At 38.0% G+C, this 23233-nt stretch overlaps 2 protein-coding genes across 4 annotated transcripts in view; one reads left to right on the plus strand and one right to left on the minus strand.

Moving 5' to 3' along the window:
• Window positions 1-22659, minus strand: part of LOC125184179 (uncharacterized) — a 274259-nt gene extending 251600 nt beyond the window's left edge. The window contains exon 1 of the transcript XR_010834406.1: window positions 22638-22659. The gene's annotated coding sequence lies outside the window, so the exon portion shown is untranslated. The remainder of the gene's footprint in view (window positions 1-22637) is intronic.
• Window positions 3-18674, plus strand: N4BP1 (NEDD4 binding protein 1). 3 transcript variants are annotated; one of them, XM_048073347.2, is made up of 7 exons: window positions 3-417; window positions 2924-4686; window positions 11760-11890; window positions 12313-12409; window positions 14210-14317; window positions 15860-15967; window positions 18150-18674. In XM_048073347.2, exons 1-7 carry the CDS (start codon window positions 151-153, stop codon window positions 18484-18486), a joined length of 2811 nt encoding a protein of 936 aa, XP_047929304.1. In that variant the 5' UTR covers window positions 3-150; the 3' UTR covers window positions 18487-18674. The 3 variants fall into 3 exon arrangements, with proteins under 3 accessions (XP_047929304.1, XP_066860427.1, XP_047929305.1); XM_067004326.1 differs by lacking the exon at window positions 18150-18674 and adding an exon at window positions 16159-18142; XM_048073348.2 differs by lacking the exon at window positions 14210-14317.
• Window positions 22660-23233: the final 574 nt, after the last annotated feature.

A 23233-nucleotide genomic window follows, 5' to 3' on the forward strand; every position in this document is an offset into this window, starting at 1 on the left:
CGCAGACGGGGTGGTGCCACCGCTGTTGTTGCTGCCGTCGCGGGGTGATGACGCGCGGCCGCGGTGCGCCCGCCCGGGGATTCCCCGTGTTGTTGTCCCGCGGCCCGGCGGGATGCGAGACCGGAGCGCGGCGCGGCGCGGCTGGCGCTGATGGCGACTCGCTGCGGGGCGGGCTGCGGCTCCCGGCCAGGGCTGGGGCCGGGGCCGGGGCCGGACGAGTTCACCGTCCCGGCGGAGAAAAGCCGTTTGCTGGAGGGGAGCCGGGGCCGAATCGAGGGCTTGTTCGAGGTGCGGCTGGCCGTGCTGGGGGCGCAGGAGGACTGGCGGGCCTCCCTCCCTCCGCCGGGCCGGCCGCCGGCCGCTGCCAGGATCTGGGTGCAGCTGGCGGGCGGCGGCAAGGCGGTGCGCTGCGCCAAGGTACGCGGATGCGGGTGGGCCGGGGACGCTGCCTGCAGGGCCAGGAGAACGGGGCCTTCCGGGCGCGCAGGGCTGCCCCGCGCCGCTGACGCGGGCGGAGGAAGGGGAAGAGAAACGCCCGGGGCCGAGTTCGCGGCCGCCGCCTCGGGAGCGGTTGCGCTGGCAGATGGCGGCGGAGCTGCGAGGGGCCTCGGCGCCTGGCACGGGGCCCGCGGCTGTGCGGCCAAGGCGCGTCCCCCGGGCGTTTCCTCCTTCTGCCCTGCACGGGGAGTTGCTGGGGACCGGCTGGGTGTTGCCAAGTGTCACGGTGCCTTGCACACGTAGCCCGTTCCGTGGCGTTCAGGCAGCTGTTGGCAGGGCTCCAGCTTCGTGGAGCTGGCTTGTCCTCGGTGTGCGAGCCGGCAGGGCCAGCCCTCCGGGCCATAGCTCTCTTCCTAAGCGAGCGCTAAACTAACTAAAAAAGAGTCGTCTAGGCCGTTCCCGTCTTTGCTTGTAACGCTACTTGCTGTGAAGCCATAAATTGGTGGGGATCCTTAGCTTGTATTTTATGACTTAATTCACTCTCAGAACTGCATTCCACTTTTAAATACTTGCTTCCTTACCTGTATAATGCATAAAACTTCTGGGAAAAATATTATGAACGTTAAGGTTGTTGGATTAATTGACTCTGGCTCTAAGCCAATTTGCTTGTAACAGTTGGGCTCAGAGACTTTAGAAACTGCTACAGGTAGTGTAAAGGATATTCCTCCTGAAAAACAGCAGATGATTTTAATATTCTAATTATTTCTTTTCTTGGTCACATGGAAAATGCTTCTTACTCTACATACTTGAAAGGGTATGGGAGACTTTTCACTTCCGTGCAGAGCAGTCTTCAGACCCTATCTTGAGTTTCTCTTTTTAATCTCAGCAAAAGCAGTCATGTGATGGCTAAGGGACAAAACATGATTCTGTGGATTTGTTGCAGAAGCAGTTTGTGCTAGTACAGTGTTGAAGCATCCCGCCTCGATGTTTACTCTGATGTGACTCAGAGATGATAGAAAGTGGCCTTGTGTTGTTGGTTACCTTGTAATGAACCGTTTCATTTAAAAGAGAAATCAGTTTCGTTTAAAAGAGAATTTCAAATTCCCAGAGTAAGGAAAGACAATAAAAATTGGCCTGCTTGGGAATCTGCACATGCAATGACTGCAGCTTAGAAATTGGTTTCACTGTATTATACGATTTTAAGTGCAGAAAGGGACAGCTTGGTGAAAAATAATGCTGACTGAAAAAATAATATAGTGTTTTGACAAAATTTCTGAACTATGATAGAATGAGGCAGTATAGTGAATTTACTTTAATTATAGTAACTTCTGAGTGGCAAAAATCATAATGTGATATCTTTAACCTATTTAAATAAATAAAAAAAATAACTTCCAGTTATGCTTTCCATGTTTAACTCAGAACTAGCTTCTCAATCATTTGTCAGTATCATCTGCTTTTTCAAGACGCTGTGTTCCAAAGCTTTGTGAAAAGCTGCCTTGCTGCTAAGCTTTTAGAGTCTGATTTTTTTTTCGGTAGTAGTCTTTTTTGTCACTTGTAGCTTTAAAATTTAAATGTATGTTATTAATGTAATCTTTCAGAGTCCAGATAGTGTTTTTTGTCTTGTGTTTTAGCATGATTTTTTGATAGGACATATTTTAATGCATACTACTGGGGCTACTAGTTGTCATTGCCATACCACAGTGAGAAGTACAAAACAAATAACACACATAATAACTACTTACAAGTATAGAATACCATTTCAATAAGCCTTTGGAAATTCTTCAGAAACTGTCTTTACAACCTCACACTTCATGCAGTGTGTATTGTCTGACCGAAGAATGGGGATGACAAATATGTTCTGGCTTGTCTTTTTAAATAATAAATGCTTGCACTCTTTACGCTAAAGACTGTGTGGAAAAATCAAGATTTGTTTCAAATGAGTTGACCTAGTAAATAAAAAAGGGGTGGCACAATTGAAAGCTAGCTAATCAATTTTTTATTCAGTTCTGTATATACCATAGATACTGTTCTAGAGCCCAATGGAATAAGTTACTCTGTAAATATTAGCAGTAAAGTTGAATTTGGTGCAAATACTAAAATTTTAACCATTCTTAAATTTGAGATACAAATGGCAATGCCTATACTTGTATGATCGTGAGGGCTTCCAGATAGGAAGAGCTCTCAGAATCAAGAATGGTAAGGATTTTTTGCATTAATAAAGTACATAATACAGTGTGTATAACTAATATACTCCGTTACTGTCAGTTTCAAGTGAACTTATAAAGAATGGGATGACAAAGGAAGTTACGTTCCATGAAGTCTGTTTTAACACCTGACTTCTCTTTGTTACCTGGTTTACTGGCAGTATTTACTTCGTCACATTTGCTGTGCTGGCTTTATTTTCTAATGTATTTGTCTGTTACTGAATAATTTTGTGTGTCAGTTTTTCATAAGTATTCATTCTGCTGTCCTTTTCTCCTCCTAGGAGTATATTAAGGGACTGTGTGAGCCTGAACTCGAAGAAAAGCAGTACTACCCAAAGGACATGCACTGCATTTTTGTTGGCGCACAGAGTGTGTTTCTCAACAGTCTTATTCAGGATACCTGTGCTGATATAACAGTGCTGGAAATAGGACTGCTTATAATTAAAGGGGGTGCAGAGGCTGTTGTTATGGCTCAAAGTCATGTTCAGCAGTTTGTGAACCTTTTCGAGAATAATGAAAGCTTACCAAGTGACAATGAATCAGAGATTAAAAAGCAATTTAGACAATTTGTGGAAGCACATGCAGATAAATATACAATGGATTTGCTAATTTTGCCTAGCTCACTGAAAAGAGAACTCCTAAGTCTCACGCAAACTGAATGTTGTGAGGCAGAGAGCAATATCATAGATCTTACGGGTTCTGAGAGTCCAACAGAGTTTTTACAGGACAAAGCTTCCAAAGTAATTGTTACAAACAGAGATGGAAGAACAGGTGGTGAGGAAGCAAGAAACAATGCTGGGACACCTGTAACTGAACTTACAAAGCAAATGGACACGGTGTTTTCTGATGCTCCTGAGACAAGTTTTGTTCCCATAAATGTTGTGCCTTCATTAGAGGCAGTTGTGCCTAAAGAAAGGCAATCATGTAAAAGAAGATCCTCTGATGCTGAGGAAAGGCTCCCTAAAAAGCAATTCTCTTTGGAAAATGACCAGGAAATGAAATCCACTTCCCACAGTGATCCTTCTGAGAAGGATGCAGTTATTGATTTGCTTTCAGATAGCTGTGGTGAATTAGATGATCCCAATTACTTTATTAAAGAAGACGATGACATCAGTGAGGAAATGGAATATAAGATTCTTGTGAACTTTTTCAGAACAATGGGCTATTCCCAGAGTATTGTAGAAAAAGTTATTGGCATTCTAGGACAATCTGTGGAACCATTAACGTTGCTAGAAGAAATTGAAAAGGAAAACTTAAAATTTCAAAAAGAACATGAACTATCATCTCAAAAACCCAGAACTATAAATCCTCCTTTAGGAAGTAATACAAATAATTCACAAAAACTAGAAGACAAAGGCATTTCTAGCAGTAAAAATCTACTTAAATCCGGTCATGCTTCAAAGGAGACAAAAAATGAACATCACAATATAAGAGATGTGCCAAGCACACAAGCTGATGGAGAAGATAAAATGCATACAGTGATATGCAAACCCGTTTCTCCTTCTGGTAAGAGTTCAACTCTATGCTGTAAGCAAAGAGATACTTACTGCTCTGGTAAGAATCGCAGTTCAACATCAAGTGATACAGAAACTGATGGTGTTATAACTTTCAGCCATATACAGTCAGGAGTTCCAAAAGATGTTGATTTTGTAGCCAGAGGGAGCTCGGATATGCAGCGTATCTCAGCTAAGACTAAAACTGCAGCTCAGCAAAAATCTGCAGGGCTCTCAGCTGTACAGAATCTTCATCCTGTTGCTGAGGACCAGTTAGGACACAGCAGCTCTTCTCAAGTGAGATCGCGCAACCAACACACTTTCCAAACATCAGATTTTGACAAATCTACTACAGCCCATGTAAAAATACATCCTTCAAGTCCTGATAGAGAGACGGTGGGACCATACGGACGTCATATTGATCCTTCAGTTACCGGGGTTCAAAGATTCCTGGAATCTCTCAAAAAGCCATACAGGCTGGAGTTGAAAAACGAACCTGGGAATCCGTATTTAAAACATATCATTATTGATGGAAGCAACGTTGCAATGTCGTAAGTATTGTTCTTATCAGCTATCTCTTAAAGTTTAATAAACTTTCAAATGAAGTTGGAATAAGGAGGCTGCTGTGGCATAGGTAAAGTTTTTGCTAACTAGTTTCTTGGTGATCAGCAGTCCGTGTATTGTGTGGGGTCCTTCAGATACTGGTAGTGGCTGCATAGATTAGTTATGGGAAAGTTTATTAATGAAAAGTTATGTGAGATAAACAGCCATTTTAATTTCTAACACGTTGCAATTTTTATAGTTTTTATTTCGCGTTTAATAAGTCATGTTTATGACTGACTTGTTGAAAATTAGTCACTGTTGAGATACAGTGCGTAGAAGGAAATTGAGAAGTTTTTAGCTGATTCGTTGTGTGACAATTAGAGCAATACACAAATTCAACTAATAATAGTGTGGTTGAGACGTATCATGAAACAATTCTTGTAGGATTAACTTTTGATTTAAAAAACATCCATGCTTTGAAGTTGATTAATTAGAATATGGAAAGGTTTGATTTAAAATGATTGGTGATTGCAATATTCTTGGAAAGATTTACCCTATAGCCTTTTAAGTCCAAACTAGCCTTCTTTGGTAGAACGTTGGTAATTTGTAAAACAGCTCAGATACATGAAACCCAAATATTAAAATCTGAAAAAAAAAAAAATAAAAAAACAACAGGGTGATGGAATCTAAAACCAGCTATACCTTAGAGGTAAATGGGATCCTTTTTGATAACAAGATTTCTGAAAATGAAAGATCAGTTAACTCTACAGTATTTCTTACTATGCAACTGTTAAACTTGAAGGCTGATGTGTGCTCTTTTAAAGCTACCTACTTGGAATAATCAGTGTTCCATCTCGATACATAATGCGTCAGTCCAAAGTAATTTCAGTGAGCTCTGTTGCAAGCAATTTTATGCATGAAACTTACCTTGCTCTCCTGGCACCTAAGAGAAAAATTGAGTTACCATCAATTTAAGAGTAAAGTGTGTTTTTTCCCCACTTCTGCTTATAGAGTCTTGCAATTTTAAAGTGGCAGTTCTTGTATAATAGTAACATGCTTGTCCTTTGACAACATTGCATATTAGTGCTTGAATCTGCTTTCTTTTTTTTTTTTTTGCAAATGTAGGTATCCATCCAAAAAACTCTCAGAATAAGGAACTGTGTGAGCACGCACGTACCTCATCTCCTATTACTCCTGTTATCTGAAAGAACATATGCAAACAGCAATACACATTTACAGGGCTGTTTGCTAATTTTAATAGATTGGCTGACAAGGCAGTATGCAGACAAACAAACCCTATGAAATGGGCACAGTTAAAAGATTAAGAAATCCCTTTCACTGACAGTGATGCAGGGGTTTTCTGTTAGTATAGATATCTTCTAATTCCCTTTCCTTTTTTTCCCATTGTTTTCATTGTAGGCAACTTTGGAGAGTGCTGCCAATTACATTTTCTTTTCCTTTTTTTCTTTTAAGTTTACTATCATAACCAATTGGAATAGCAAAAATCAATTAGAACCTATATCTCTAAAAATTTAGTGTTTTGCTTGGTTGATTTTAACTTTTGTCTCATCAAAACTACCCTTGAATTGATTGCTGTTCTCTAGTCAGGAAGAAAATTATTTTTTTTTCTCTTTATACTAAGTAGTTTTGACAGGCATGTCAAACTGTTTGTCAGTGCTTGCTTTGAGACTGTTTTCATAGTTTTAGAACGTGAAAGTGTGAGCAGTAATAAGTTTTATGCAGGATTTCTTCTTAATGAGGAAGTAGTAATTTTTAAGACCAAACTTTTTTTTCTCTGACAGTCTTTCTGCTCCACTGGTAAATGTAACAATAGGTAAGAGTAAACTTACTCTGAGAACTTATTATTTAAGTGTGTGTGTGTTTTCAAAGTTTCTCTGCTAAACATGCATAATCCTTCAGAGTACAAACACTAGTTTTCAAATGGAAACCTTGCTGCCAGAACCAAAAAAGAGCTTACTTTGAAAGGTCAGAAATCCTGAAGAGCCTTTTATCAGTCTTAGAAGAGCTAGATCTGGGATACTAATTCTTGAATGGGATGTTTTCTAATAGTAGGCTAGAATACTACCAGAGTTTCCAGGAATTCTGTACAATGCCCGTTTATGCTGAGAAAAATGTGTCTGGCTGATTAAGATGTCATCTATTTCTAGCTATTAGATAAAAGAAGTTTCCTTAAAGAATGGGTTTATATGCTGTTTAGGGGAAGAAAATATTTGGGGGGGGGGGGGGGATTATAATGTTATGTACTGTAAGAAAATAATGTCAAAGTTTTGTCCTAAAATGAATTTGCTATTTTTGACAGCTGACAGCACGTATAGTTTCATGGATGCATCTATATAAACACAGATCTGCATTTGCATGCACACAATTTTCTTGGGGGCGAAGATGCATCTAGTTTCAAAGAGATGGACAAAGATGCCCTTGGTTATTGTTGTTTCATGGTTATGAAGAGTCTACTGGAAATCCTAAATGCTTTACCAGAATTTATGGAATACCCAGACTTCCTCAATTGTTAGTGCTAATAAATGCTTCTAACTTCTTTTCTTCGCACAACATCTGTCTAATAATATGTGTGAGTTTTGCTTAAGAACTGAAATTTTGAGACATTTTTGTGAAGTGCTCTTAGAACTGTTAATGCTCTTCAGCAAGTTTGGGAATCAGTCTCAACTTCTAACATGTAACATACGATAACCTTGAAATTCCTGGACAAATATTCAAGAATATTGCTGCTGGTACTTTAAACTTATTTCATATAACAATACCTTATTACCTATTTTTCAACAGGCTTTGTATGTATTTGCACATGTTCCTGCTAGGTCACCATTTGTCCCCCATTCAGAACAAAGCATACTTTTTAAATGACTTAGCTTCAAATGCAAGTTAAGGAACAAGGATATAGTAATGTAGTCATAAAAAAAAAATTGTAGTTAGTCCAGAAATCTATGCCATAGACTAATTGTCAAAAGTAAATCTAAGTAACTTTATGAGGAGGGGTGCAGGAAGGTTTCAAATATGTAACCTTTCCTACCAAGTGACAACTAATTGAAGGTGGTGATCATCCTTACAATAGATTTGCACACATTAAAGAGCATAGAGCTTGTTTGAGAGGGACAACAGTAAAACTTTTAAAGTCAATCACTGAAGGATTAATCAAATTAGGTGAGTAAGGTCTTCTGACATTTGACTTGCAGTCTTGCTAGCTTTGAAGGGGAAGCCCTACATGATCCATTACTCTTGTCACTGCCTTAATTCAAGTACAGCATCTTGTTACAGTAAACAGTTCATAAAGCAAGCGTACTTCCTCATTGTTCAGACTCTGTTATTTAGGAAATAGTGATGTAGAAGTGCAAGTCACAACTGAGTCATAAGCTACCTTGAATTTTTTAGAAACATTTCCCAAACGTGTATTAGTGGAAGAGAAATGTAAATTGTTGGGGTCATGTAGAAATTAACAAATATACCACATCCTCTTTGTCTGTTTTTTTTCTAAGTGCAGGGAGATTTTTTTATCTACATATTTAATCTGAAACTGTTAAACTCAGCATTCTGTTGTAAGAGAATGTATAGTTCTTCCTACAGAGAAGAATGTTTATGACATGTCAGAAGATAAAGCATAGTATGAAACATGGTGTTTTGAGACTGTTTGCTTTAAGAACAACCAAATGCACCTAAAACCAATGAATTAACAAGGCAGTGAATAAGCACCCACTTAGTGCTCTGAAGGCTGAGACCAGAGTCTCCAGACTTTCGTTTGTATATCCTTGTCAGTAAAAATAAATAAATAAAATTGAGCATGCACCCCCCCCAATACATGTATATAATTGACAAATGAATAAGTATATGTGCATTACTGAAGTTCTCATGTTTTCTTTGCTTGCCCCAATGGATTGTCTTGTGTACCCACTGGGGTTAGTACTTAGGAGACCACTGCTGAAGGGTGGAGCAGCTGGGTCCCACTGATGTACAGACAGTCCCCAAATACGGTTCTGTAACATCTGCCTCCTGTTGCTCAACTATATGAAAACTCTCCTTATGAAAAAAAAAAAAGGTGGGTGGGTAAAGCAGTGGGCGGAGGAACCAACCAAAAGTAGCAGAATGATAGATGTTTAAACATCCTACTGAATCAATGCAGGGGAGCTTGTGTGTTGGTTTGGTTTTTTTGTGTGTTTTGTTGTTGTTTTAACGTAGTTATTCTGTAGCTTCCTTCTGGCTAAATCAAGCCTTGTTATTTTCTTACATCTTAGAAGGTGAAGAATTGTTTTCAGTTTTGCTTTGAATTGTGTTCAGTTTTGCTTCTCAGTACCTTGAGGTTATGGACATCCCTTTCCATTCATATGTATTTTTGCACCCTAAGTGTCATGCCTGGTTTTTTTAAGGCAGATACAAATGCTTTGCTCACAAGCTTGGACTAAGGTTGAATGGGCTTGAATCTCCACTTGCATTGGGTCTTAACTCTGGAAAACTGCAAGAAGCTGAAGAATTGTTCTCTTGTCACATGCAGCCCAGTAAAAACTGCACATTAATATATTAATGCTAACTGTAGTTTCAGTATTTGTTGAATGAGAAGGAGCCCAGTTTACTCCAACTGCTAAGAAGTATTTTTTTAAAACTGCCTCTTTTCCTGTGCTAAAAACAGACCTTTCAGGGTAGACTGAAGTGTCCAGATAGTTAGCAGGTCATTTTAAATGTTACTAAATTGCTGAAGAAACTCAGAACAGAATAAAAGTAATTTGATGGAATTAGAATTTTTGCTAGAATGGCTTGTGAATTGTGATACATGCTTTCCTTAATGTCATTACAGAACCAAAGGGAAGACTTTACGTGTCCTGGAAAGCAATCTGCTGTTTGCTGCTTTAAGCTCTCCATGATCATCTCTTCTTTATCTTTAGAAATACCTATTTAGGGTCATCCTAGGTTTTTAAATAACTTGGATAGCTGATTGTATTTACAGTGGCAGTTAGGGAACAGGTGCAGTCTTTGAGATGGATGTCTTGAAAAGACCACCTTGCTGTGATGGCCTGCTGTCCTTCAAACACCTACCTAGTTCAAATAAAGTATCAGATTTCTGCTTATCTAGCACTAATGTATTTATTCGTGTTACAGCCTAGCTTAATTCTACATGGTATTTGAGAAAGTGTATTGTTTCTAATAGCATACTTGCTTTTTATTTTTAATCGCTTTCGAGCGGAAGTTGGTGATCATGGGGTACAAATCAGGAGCTGCTGCTGTGGGTTTCTTTCTGGCTGCCTTGCGTGAAAACATTTAAAATTTGAGAAAAAAATAAAAAAACATTTAAAAATTGAGAATACAGTCATGTAGTAGTTAGCAGATGTAAAGGTTTAAAACGGGAGAATGGAGAAGTAGAGAAGGCATGTTCAACATGAACATTGAGACCTTTGCATCTCTTGAAGTCCAGCCGAGAACCATTTAAATAGTAAAAGTATTTAACAAAGCTTTTCGGGTTACTGTAGTGGGATATCCAACACTAAACTAGAGGGACAATGACTGCCCTTAGGTTTGATCTAGAAGGCTTATGAGGAATCTCTCCTGTGATGAGATTTTTCTCTGCTGTTAATTTTAGTAGGACAAGTGTAGCATATCTGTTCTCCCCCCCCAAACTGTTAGTAAGTCAGATGTTCTGCCTTTTATAGTTCAGATGTAGCTTACTGATTTTTCTGCCCTTCTGCATAAAATGCTTCTCTCTGAACTTAGTCAGAATCTTAATAGATTCACATTTTGATACATTTATTGTAAAGGGCATACAGAAATTTGAAAGGGGTTTCTTGAATCCTACTAAAGGCTGAATTTCACTGTAAAATACTTGAATGGAGATCTTGTAGAGAACTTAGGGTTTAGAAGACTTCCTGGTTGGTTAAACTAGGGGTTTAAAGATAAGATTTCATTCAAAACTAATAAGGCTTATGATTAGGCTTATATTAAGCCTAACATTACACATTAATTGAAGAACAGTTTAAAATATGAATACCACTTACTACAAAGTGATTGTTGGAACAGTCTTTGAACATCTAACTCAAAATATAGAATATGAATTACTTTGTAAGAGATGCTTTGTATGTTTATGCCATCAGTTCTCAATTATAGTGTGTTTTAATCAGCCTAAATGTCTTTTCTATGTACGTCTTTGTTCTGTCTAAGTCTAGCCTCTAATATATTTAGCCTTATGTAAGCTCCTAATAGGTGTTTTGTAGGAGTTTATTCTAGAGGTAGCTTTTGTTCCATCTTCTGTGATTTATTTTATGGTGTTTCTTTATTCTCTTGAAGCTCAATTCCTGGAGTCTAGTCACACAAAGGAGGACTTCCTGCCATTTGTTAAATAGATAATTGGATAGATCATTGGATAATTCATATTGGGAAGAACCTTAAAGGGTTATCAACTCCATCCTCTGCATCATTCATAGTAGGCAATTGTTGATTTTCATGGAAGTCACTTAATTGAGTTGCAAAAAACAAGTAGAGCATCTTACTTTCTAAAGGAGAAAGGATTGCCGCATACAGTGTTTTGGAACTTTCTCCAGAGAAGTTTCATTATTTTGTTTGAAAATAGTAACTGAGTTGGTTGAAATGGAGGGAAAGGAGGCCCTAATGTCTTAGATTATCATGGAATTTCTTAGAGTTAATCCTGGGATACCACTTAAAGGTTTTGTTTCATTTTGTATTAGGACTGTATTTGGAACTATCATATATACGTGCTGATTGTTTTAATGTATAACCAATAGGTTTTTTGAAACCATTGCTATTAGCCTCTTTTTAAAGGTAAATCCATTTCTAATTACTTAGGTATTGCTGTGCTAAGAAAACTTAAAGGGGACTGAGCTATGTTAAGTTGCAGGTGACATTTCTATTCTCTTCTTGTGCAAAAGACATTTTTCAATGTATAAGATTCCTCATCTGTAACATTAATCAACCTTTATTTTGCTGAGGCTGTAGGTATAATTTCCAACTTCACATTGCGATGTTCTGTTCTGTTTTCTTTATATTCATAGACTCTAGTGAACTTAATCTCATCACCTTTTTCTTCCCATTCCTTCCGTTCCTCCCCAAGTCATGGTTTAAAGAAATTCTTCTCCTGTCGAGGAATTGCAATAGCTGTTGATTACTTCTGGAAACGTGGCCACAGAAATATTACTGTATTTGTTCCGCAGTGGAGAACAAGACGAGATCCTTACATTACAGGTAAGGCAAATAGTTTCCTAATGTTTTCTTTATTTAAAGTAAATTGTAACTAATTATTGGGGTATTTCTGTGAAAATAAATGAAAAAGAAAGCATGAGCAGTGTTTGGCTGTTCAGCATGAGTAATCTGATTTCAACGTACAGTGTGAGGCACTCTGAAATGCTGTTTAACTGCTAGGCCATACCATAAGTGGAAGCCCTCTTTTAATTATTTTTGTTTGCCCTTTAATTTCTTGTTCAACATCTTCCTCTTCTGTTTCTATATTAGTAATTCTCCAACTATCAATGTCATTTCTGTAAATTAATAGGTACAAAAATAACCCATCTTCTCTGATAATTATATCAGACTAATTGTCATCTATAAATAGCTTAAGAGGAAAGCTTTTGTTTTTAAAACTGAACAGTTGTTTCATGTTTTAACAGAACAGGATTTCTTAACGCAGCTCCAGGATGTTGGAATATTGTCTTTAACCCCTGCAAGGATGGTTTTGGGAGCAAGGATTGCTGCTCATGATGACAGGTGCGGAATATGCATAGTTATAAAATCTTTAAACCCAACTAATGGTTGTAAAAGCTTAGTACTTCATGATCGGTAGTACTGGCCAGCTGTTCAATCTGTCTAAACAGAGCTCTGTGCATTCAACACAAGACTGAGCTTTATTTATAAAATTTTCTTATAACAGTGCAAGAAAGTAAATCTCTTAATATTTTTGTACATACTGTTTGCTACTTTCTATGAATTTCTGAAAATTCTCATGGCAATTGTAAGGAAAAAAAAGTGAATCCATTTCAAATGTCATGACTTACATTGAGGAAGAAATGAATCTTCCAGTAAGGTTTTTATGCTTTACTGATAATTGATTTATCCCTTGATAAATCCCCTGAAAATTGATTTATCTCTTAAGTTTGGGGAGCACTAACATAAATTAGCTACTGTTCAGGTAATATATATTTTTTTTCTCTTAAGTCATTATTGCATATAAATACAGGCGTATACTTGTTCCAGTGTATTTGTAACAACGTGTGGGCTATTCAATTTCCAAGTTAATTTCAGCAACCAAGTTTAGCTTCAGACTGTGGGAATCATTTTTCAATGAACAGTGCGCTACTAAGCTTTAGGTCTTATTGTGGGTGTAGCAGGGTGTGCTAGTGATTTCATTGGTATTGCCAAATTTTGCCAGTCTTGGTACACAGTTAGAAGAACAAAATGGTTAAGGGGGTTTTGTGCTGATTTTTTTCCCCTCGACAACCATCTTTCCTAACTGTGCTTGGATGAGCAGTTGGTAGCTTCGAAACTGTTCCTGACAGCAAGTGCAGTGTTCTAACTAATAATCAGTCATACTTTTCTCTGACTGCAGAATTGTCAAGTTCTTTACACCATGGGCAATGCTTATTTTGTTAATTGTACAATCATGTACCTGAGTGCAAAATTTGATATGCAAAAGCTAAATTAAGTGCTCTATACTTTAAAACAGAGGAACTCCAATCTCTTAATGATGTAGCAAAAACAATCCCAGTAGTTTGTAGAAGACAGCCAAGTTGGACTTGGTTACACACTAATATTTTTATATACACCTGGCTTTCATATATAATGCTGTGCAGGTGCAGTAATTTTACTTGAGATTACTGTGGAAATGAATGTTATGATAACATATTTGCATTTTGTTCAGAAGTGTAACCATCTGTCTTCAAAAAAAAAGTAACATCTATTATCTTGTTGATAAAGTCTCCACACAGTGTTTCAGCTAGCAAAAAGCTTATTTTCAGACAGGTAAAAATCATGGGTTTTTCTAAATAAATTAATAGTTAGTGTGTCATTATTTAACAACAAAACGATAGCAGCACTCTGTTAGCAAATGTTGACAAAGCAAATAATTAAGTAACATGCATAATACTATCTTGGAGGACACAGACATTAAAGTTAAAACAAGAAGGTATGTCAAAAATAAGTTTGGGTTAGAATGTTTAGTGAATATTGTACTCTTGTAAAGCAAGCAATGTATGTCTACAAATACCTCAGAATCAGATGAATCTGTGGGTTTGGGGGGGGGTTGTGGTTTTGTGGTGTTTGTCATCCCCCCCCACAAATGAAAAAAGCCTCCATAAAGATTCTACTGCACTAAATAAATAAATGCTACCTAAAACTTTGTTGTTTAAAGCTATATAATGGGTCAAAATGAAGTAATTTTCTGGTAATTCAAATGTTTGTTTTCATGTAAATAAGTTACTTTTGGATGGTGAAAATATTTAGTTTTCTAGATCTTTGAACAATTTTCAGCACAGCAGACTACCTTAACTGTCTTGGAAATGAATGTTACAGATTTTTATTACATCTTGCTGATAAAACTGGAGGTGTCATTGTGACTAATGATAACTTCAGAGAATTTGTGACAGAATCATTTGCCTGGAGAGAAATTATTCAGAAAAGGTAATTACTTAGATTTCTATGAAAGTTTAAAGGATGTCTGTCCTTACAGTTGTAGGCACTATAATTAAAAAAAAAAAAAAAATAAAAAAAAGTCCCACAGGAAGGTAATCTGTGATGCAATTCTGGTAGAAATGAAGAAATTACTGTTTGTTTCACTACTTTGATTAATGGCCTTATAATTGTGTGTTGAGTAGCCTAATGTGCCTATTATTCATGTATCCTCTAATACATGTCTGTTAATTGCTCGTATAAGTATCTCTTAATTGCTCATGTAAGTAGAAACTCTGTATGGCAGCCAAGTTATGCCTCTTCTGAAGTTCAGTGTCACGTCCTGTTAGAGTAGTATCCTGTTAGGTCCGTTCTCACAGTCTTTCTTGTTACACATTTCATTTCTTCAAGGAGATATAATGGCTGATGCAGACGCACAGTGTCACTGTTAAGGTTTCAGAATCACTCACACTTACTGTAGTACAACAAATAGGCATGGCAAAACAATGTAATGAACACTTGCAACATATCCCTGCAGCTGTCTCCCTGCAATTGTTGTGTCCTGTGGGTTTAGATAAGTTTGCTTAGCTGTCAAGTATTGCTGTTTCAATTTGTAGATTCTCTGGGGATTATAGTTTCTCCTGTGAACTTCTTTTGTTGTTGCTTTTTTTCCTCCAGTTAGATCAGGCCCCCTTACTATTAAAGGATGGTCTTCTGTTAATCTGCCTAAATTTCCTATTAGTCTCTCAATTTTCCTGATAACCTTCTGAGCATACATCTACAGCAGTGACTGGGTTCTGCGTAGGCATACTGAAATAAATAATTGAAAACTTGCTTGAGTTCTTATCTAGTCACATAGATATTTTTGCTATTTCTTTAGCAAGTTTTACCCAAGTCAGGTTCTGTTCTCATATGCTTCTTTAGCAAGAATACTTAGCACGTCATTCTTAGGCTGTGGTTTGTTTTTTTTGTGTTTTTTTTTTCAAGATCTTGTGTTAACATCTGCTATTAGTTTTACTTCTGGGGAAATTCCACTATACCAAATCCTCTTCTCACAGACAAATTTTAGTTGAACTGGTTTCTTTGAATGCAGATTTCTCACTGTCCCAAAATGATTCCAGAAAAAAGGCTTCTTTGTCTCTTAACTGTAAGCATCTAAACAATGTTTGTTGGCTGTCCAGCTTTCTGATAACACGAGCATTTTTGGTACATGTTTGAGGATCCTTACAAATTTGAAAAAAAAAAAACAATCCTTTCTAATCATCTAGAAAATTCCATCCTGTTCCCTGCAGTCACCCAACAGGTATTGTCAAAAAAAAAAAAAAAAACCCTCAGTACTTTGCAGTGCAGTGGGAATAAGCGCCCATAAAATTTTGTTGACAGTGAATGCTGGTTGTAATTAAAGTGGGTATTCACTAGTTAAGCTTCACTAGCTCCTGATATGGTAGGAAGTGTTTGCTCTAAGAGAGGTTGTCCTGTGCTTTGGAAGTGAAGGGTGGGGAGTGATGAATTCATTGTTAACAAGTGAAGATTGTTGAAAGAACTCTCTTGCAGGTTGCTCCAGTACACTTTTGCGGGGGACATATTTATGGTTCCTGATGATCCTTTGGGAAGAAACGGACCTAGATTAGATGACTTCCTTCAAAGTGAAGGCTGTTCCAGGTATAAGCACTGTTTTCTCTTTTTTTTTTTTTTTTGAGACAGTTATGATATCAAATGGGCACTGACCTGTTTTTGTGGCTCACTTGAAGACTTATTTAGACCTATATAGTAACGGTACAGTGAAATCAGACCAAAACACTGTAGCATGTAGTTGCTTAACAAAAACATGTTTTTTTTCCCTGTTACTTCAGTCTGTTCAGAAAGTGCTGGTGACATTTGCATCAACATTTCTCTCAGAACTAAGATAAGTAAGACAAATGCCTTAACTTCCTCTGAGGTTTTGACTGTGGTGGCTTTCATGTAAAGGTGGTCCAAGCAGCGTGCTAGTAATTGCCTAAACCTACTGGTAGTTTGGGTATGTGGTGGTCTGCCTGCTAATTACAGTGTGGTGGTATTTAAAATATTTTGGTTGATCACTTACTCGTTATTCATAGTGGGACAAGGGGTATTACAAAAGAAACACTCTGAATTCATATTCTTTGTCACAGGAGAGGCATTTCACTTCACACTTGAGGGTATGGTACTGATAAATCCGTTTTGGAGAGCTGTTGCTATTAAGTGCATTCATATTTGATTCATAATTTTTAATATTAATAAACATATTGTTACTTAAGATTATTTTACTCTGTGCATTGATTCATAACTATGAATTTGCTCTCCATTATGTGCCAAGATTTGAGAATGGTTTTACTGTTTTTGCACAAGAAATTAAGGTGATCTTTGCTCTTCTTTTACCAGCTCAGAAATTATAAATACTAATGACAGTGAAGAATAATGAGAGAGGTTTTCAGAAACAAGTGAAGGAGTTAAAAATCAGTGATACAAAATCCAAACACGTGCACTTCAGGATTAATGAAAAGTATAAGCAGGAATATTGGCTACTGAAAAACTCTGAGGAAGAGGAGATGTCTATATCTATATATCTATAAGTTGTAGGTTGACTTGAAGATAACTGTGTAATGTTGACATTAAAAAAAGAAAATGTGGTACTGGAATTGCAAAAGGAAAAGCTGGGCAAGTACTGAAGCTCTAATATAAAGCCCTTATGAGATGTTATTTGGAGCATTGTTTTAGCTGCCTGTGTCCAAGGAAAATCAAGTGATAACAGTGTGTCCTGAGGTGGCTGTGATTGTAGAAGTAGGGAAGGGGAGTGTTGGGGGAAACAACCTCTTTTGAAAGGAGTCTAGAAGAGCTTGGTTTCCTACCTGGAAATTTGGAACCGGAAATTGATTTTGGTTTGTGGGTTTGTGGTGGTCTGTCTTGGGTTTTGTTTGTTTAATACAGAGAAAAGGTGCCAGTGTAAAAAGTTTTTGTTCCTTCCCTGTGACTTTTCTGAGTTAAATGACACAGAAAACATAAATGGCACCATTGGTTGCTGGGCATAAGATCAGAAACTGGAAGGATCTTAAGCAATTAGAGAACTGTTCCATGCTGAGTAGTGGGTGGTGGTACCCTAAATGCTTTTAAAATAGAGCCCTGTAATTTTTATAGTTTCCCCGTGGTCATAGGAAAATGGACTGTAATGTGATTTCCAGTTCATGCATCTGTGTTATTTTGGTGATGTCTGAAGTAGAATTGGCCCTAAATTTAGCAGCTTTGATTAGCTACAACTTTTTAAATAGTCTGAAATGAAATCTCAGTAATTAAGGTATTCAGATCCTGAAAAACTTTTTTGCCCCACTAAGGATATTAAATGAGAAAAACCTGGCTTTGACCTAAAAATGGGCACAGCTGACAGCTCTCAGTCATGAACAAATGTAGATGAGGAATGATCTTGCGGAGCAGCTGAAGCCCTCTGGTCTGTCCACGTTTTCACGTGTTCTGAGTCAGAGTATATGTGTTCAGTACATCCATTTAGCTCGATACTGGTGTTGATACTTCCATAAAATGAGCTTTGACTATTGCTGTATTCTGCCAAGTAAATGTCCTATTATTCACACCATATTGGAAATAGTCCTAGATAATGTTAGTTAATGTTGTTAAGCATGCCAGACTCAAGCTGAAAAATGTTTTAGCTACAGTTTTGCTTCACTTTTGGAATCAAGGGATACACATTTTTCAGTCAGTAGCTAGCTGAGCAGCAGTGAAGTATAAGAGCTGCAGGCTTTTTTTCTTCTGTGGTTGTACAGACACAGCATTCCCTCTACCTTAATTTAACCAAAACTTTAATTTTGTTCCACAGAGATTTTCTGTCAGGACAAAAAGCTTTACAGAACAGTGGACAATATTCTTCTGAGACACCTTTCTTCATGCAAGTCCCCAAACCAACCAGTAGCAGTCGACAGCCTAAAAACCGAGTACACGGTGATTGTTCAGCAACGTGGCTTCCGCTGGAAACAAACATGAAGGCTTGTCTAGCAATTCCACCCCAGAGATCTGCCTCAGAAACAGTACAGCTAAGAGAAGCCCTGAGAAAAATATTTCCTGATTATGAGCAGAGACAAAAAATTGATCAAATACTAGCTGATCACCCATTCATGAGAGATCTTAATGCACTGTCTGCCATGGTGCTTGACTGAATACCATGCAGGGTTTTTATATCGCAACTGATCTGATTAACAATGAATGTCAATGTGAAGAAAAATGTTGCTCTTTCACTTTGTGAATATTCAGAACCTAATTTTATTTGTATAAACAAAGGTATTTTTGTGTATGTTCTGTTGCTAATAGATGCCAGTTTTTGGTAAATTAAAAACTGCTGCTACTACAGATTTGTATTAATATTTTCTATGAAAAATTCTTCTGCTTCCCTTTAATTGCTTGTTAAAGCAGTAGCAGTTCTAAAGAACTGCTATCACTTTAAATAGTGTGTTAGCACACAAACTCTAAGGGGATAAGTCATATCATAGGTTTAAAAATGACTCATTTTCAGATATGTTTTCCAGATGCATGGACAAGATCCTATAAGATAAGCCATGCACCTGTCAGATATTGTTGTTTTGTATCTAGGGTATAGATATTCTTAGAAAACCTATGCTCTTATAGTAGTACCTCCTTTGCTTACAAACCTTCACATATTTCTCCATAAAAATACAAGCAGACCCTTCTAACATTTCCAGATGCAAGGGCTGCTGTATAATGTATATGTGTACCTGCTTTCCTTAGGCCTGCATCATTTATTTTGGAAATGGTCTATGCTCATAAGGTCTGTGGACAACCATTTGAAGATCTGCTGTGTGGGAGTCTGGTGTACTGTTGCAGTACTGTCACAAGATGGCATTATTCATCTGTTGGTTTGTAGTGTTCTAAAGCAAGGTTACTGACCTGTACTCAGAAGCGCTAGTTTTTCTATAAAGAAAGATTAAAATGCAAGACGGATAACAGTACGTGTTGCTATGGATAAAACCGAACATTATATGAAGAACTTAGGGATGCTAAGCAGTCTTCTGATATTACAGCTGACTAGTAAGCTCTGTATATGTGGCTAAAATGTCTCTTCAGTCTATGGACACTGACCAAAAAAAATGCACTTGTTCATCCAGATTGTGGGATACTACGTTAGAGTAGTTAGAAGTAAGACTTCAGCAGGAAAATTTAAAACCACAACTCCCATCAGTTGAAGTTACTTGTAATGCTTTAAAAGATCTGTGATATTAACATTGCTTTCAAATTAGAAGTTCTTCTGACCATCAATACACTTTCAGAATAACTTAAGTACCTTTAACAATCTGTGCTGTTTTCTGTTTGTCTTTGCCCTGCCTATTTGAACTAAGAATGCTGTGATCAGCTATTAACAGAATGCGATGCTGTTTATATAGAAATGACATGCCATCTTGAGCAGAACTAATAGGATGCAGTTAACAGTCAGCTCCACTCCCTCAAATATGTTTTGGGATCTAGCCCAAAAATGGGGGGAGGAAAGAGGACATAATTTTCAAGAACTGACCAGTGAGACTTTTGAGAGTAGGAGCAAAGTGAAGGTTACTGTGCCTATGAACACACTTAAGTCATGTTGCCCTTTTAACAGGTTTCTTGTGATAGGTGATCAAATTAGACTGAAAAGAAAACATGGAGTTCAGAGCCTGTGTTAAACTTCTGGCATGCTTAGCTTTACCCTAAAGCATATGAATAGTGATTTGTTCTCCAGTAGTGTGCTAGGTTCTGAAATCACTTTTTTGGCTGCAAAAGAGTTGGAATATACTGAGGAAAATCAGGTGTTGAAAGTCTGTCTTGGATGGCCTTTTCATATGCATTATGAGGTCAGAAATAGAAGGCAGTCCTGTTGTTCTCTCAACAGGAGTTGCAGCAAGAGCAAACTAAAAATATTAGGAACAATTTTTGTAGCATCTCAAAAAAATAGTGAGGATGAATAAATTATTTGAATATGGTTGTACATCCAAATGGACAGAGCTTATTTTTTTTTTTCCTGAATGCTTGAGGGGATGATTCATGGGTCAGGTGGGCAAAATTATTCTGACCAGCACATCTTTGCAAAGAAGCAATGCTCACCTACTAAGTCCTATGTGTTCAGCAAGGTCTGTCCCCACAAAACCTTAGGCAGGTCCCTAAAGCCTGCTGTCACTGTTTTGGGATGGTGTTCTAGTAAGCAGTAAGGGAGTAAATTGCAATCAGATAAGGGCTTCTCTTCTGGAGGAATAGGATCCTGAGGAGGACTGATAGTGAGTTTGATAATTCTGCTTAGTTCTACATTGGTGTGAGACACAGAGACATGGGGTTGTCATCTTAATACCTAAGCGGCTTTTCTAGAAGTTATCAGGAGAATCAAGAAAATGGGCCCAAACCTATACAAACTACCCCCTATCTCCTTTGTGTATCAGTATACTCACAACTGAAAAACTGGAACTGTATAGTACAGCGATGCAAATAAAGTATGGTTTCGTTTTCAATTTTTGTCACAAGGAAGGAAGAAGAAAATTGAACTATGACCCTGCAGAGACAGCAAAAGATAAGTACCATGTTGACTGCTATCCAGTATGGGAGACTTGATGGAATATGTAGAGTCTTCACTAAATGGCAACAAATTCAAGGGCTACATCAATGCCAGTAAATGCAAACGTGCCGTTCATTTCTGTTCTAAACATCCAATTTGAAAGGAATTAAAGAAGGATGTAGTGTCAAGTGCTCAGTGGAGTAGTAGCTGATTACTTTTGTATGACACAAGAAGCCTAGCTGGGAATAGTAGCTATCTAAAACCTGTGATCTTAACATTTTTTCCCAGATGGAGTACAGACTGATTAATGAAAAAAATGACTGAATTTGATGGCAGAAGCCTACTGATGGCCAAAGGTTCTTTGCCACCCTCCTCCCCTCCTTTTTTTAAGGTTCTGTTGTGCCTTCAGGTTTGAGTTTTATGCATTGCATCTCTGCTAATGGGGAAAGTGACAACCATGGTCAGTATGGTTTGATTTTCCTAGAACAAAATGGATGGAACTTTTGTAATGCTGTGCTGTATGACAGAGCAACACCCAGGGTTCCATCTCACACTTAAAACAAAATCATCAGTGTCTTTCAGTTTTATTTTCACTTAGGTTTCGCTTACTTGCTGGAAATATAAACAGCCATAAAATCCTCTATTTCAGTGCACAACAGAACTAGCCCTGTATGAAGAAGAGCAGCCTAGAAAGCCTCCTTCAGTCTAACATAAGTAAAAATGCACCAGAACAAGTTTTCTTTTTTCTTAGAATTTTTTATGGCAAAGAAAATATGCTTTTCTTACACATGGAAGTTGGCCTGTGACATTCCTTTATCAACGGTACAAAGTATTCAGAGTGGAATGATCAAAGGAGAAGGTAAAGTCCAAGTGTGATGTCCATAAGTCTGAATGTAACCAGAATGTTCCTGATGCCTAGAATAAACTAATTTTCTGAGGTGGTACATATTGCTAATACAGCTTTCAATTTACTGATATTTCTACTGAAAGGAATATTTTTTTGATCCTGCTCAGAATTTCCTTGTTGTCCAGGCTAAGACGCTTATAATTCCAGGTAGGTATAATTTTTACCTGGCAGAATAGCCCTGAGTTTACCAGCAAAAGATTAAAAAAAAAAGGGGCAATAAAAAACACACTGCATACCCGTGTGGTTGCCCAACTCGATACTAAAATAGTAAAATATCGCAATCACTTGAGTACATTCAAGTAGTTGTCTGTGTAATAACTAACATGTAACTGTGGTTTAGCTGTGTTGTGATCCTCGTGTAGAGAGAGAACTGCAATTCAGATATCCATTGTGCTCTGGATGTGTCAGTCTGGGACCAACATAATCCAGCTCTAAGTAATGATCTTGGAGCTCTCTGCTTCCTGCAGTGTTCCAGATCCTAGATAGCTCACACTGCAGATACTGCTGGGTTCTCTGCTGGCAGAAGAAGTGTACATTAGGTGATGTGGTTTTGCAAGCAAGTAATACACTGATGGTGAGCCTGAACTTGTCATTCCGGCTGAACCTGAGCTAATTCCATCAAGTGTCCTTGTACAGTGCTGTTGTGGTTTAACCCGGCCGGCAGCTAAACACCACACAGCCGTTCGCTCACCCTCCCCTCTCCCTCTCTGGGATGGGGGAGAGAAACGGGAAAGTGAAGCCTGTGAGTTGAGATAAAGACAGTTTATTAAGGCAGGAATATAATAATAACAACAATAATAATAGTGATAATGATAATAGTATTAATAATAATAATGTGTAAGAAACAAGTGATGCACAATGCAATTGCTCACCACCCGCTGACCGATGCCCAGCCTATCCCCGAGCAGCCGGCCCCCTACCCCAGCCAGCCACCCCTATATATTGCTACTATGAGGAAAAATTAACTCTGTCCTAACTGGAACCAGGACAAGTGCTTCCCAGTGTCCCCTATAATTTGGTATCTGGGCTTTTTTCTCCTACCAGCATTAATGTCGTGCGCATCTTTCCCATCATCTTGGAAAACAGAGTTGACTGTACCTAACAGGAAAAAGTAAATCAGTTTGAAAACATGAAGTAGACAGTTGTATTTACTGCAAAATACTAGTATATTTCCTAAAGTTAACTCGTATGGAAAAAAAAAAAAAAACATGAAAAGCTGTCAAAATATTGTGATATCTGGGAAAGCTGTTCTTTGATGAAAAAAAGTTAAGATGGAAACCGTAATATGAGTAGGTAAAATCTCTAGGAAGAGACTGTTACAGAAATGAACGGAGCAAAATCAAGGTTCTTTTTCTACACATTAACGTGGAAGCATCATAAAGGTCCACTCACAAGTTTGCTGTTTGAGTACCTGCCGGCAGCAGGTAACTCACTGGCTATATAGCAAATGCCCATGTGTTCTTTTTGC

Source organism: Anser cygnoides, chromosome 12 (assembly GCF_040182565.1).
Source record: "Anser cygnoides isolate HZ-2024a breed goose chromosome 12, Taihu_goose_T2T_genome, whole genome shotgun sequence".
NCBI lineage: Eukaryota > Metazoa > Chordata > Aves > Anseriformes > Anatidae > Anser > Anser cygnoides.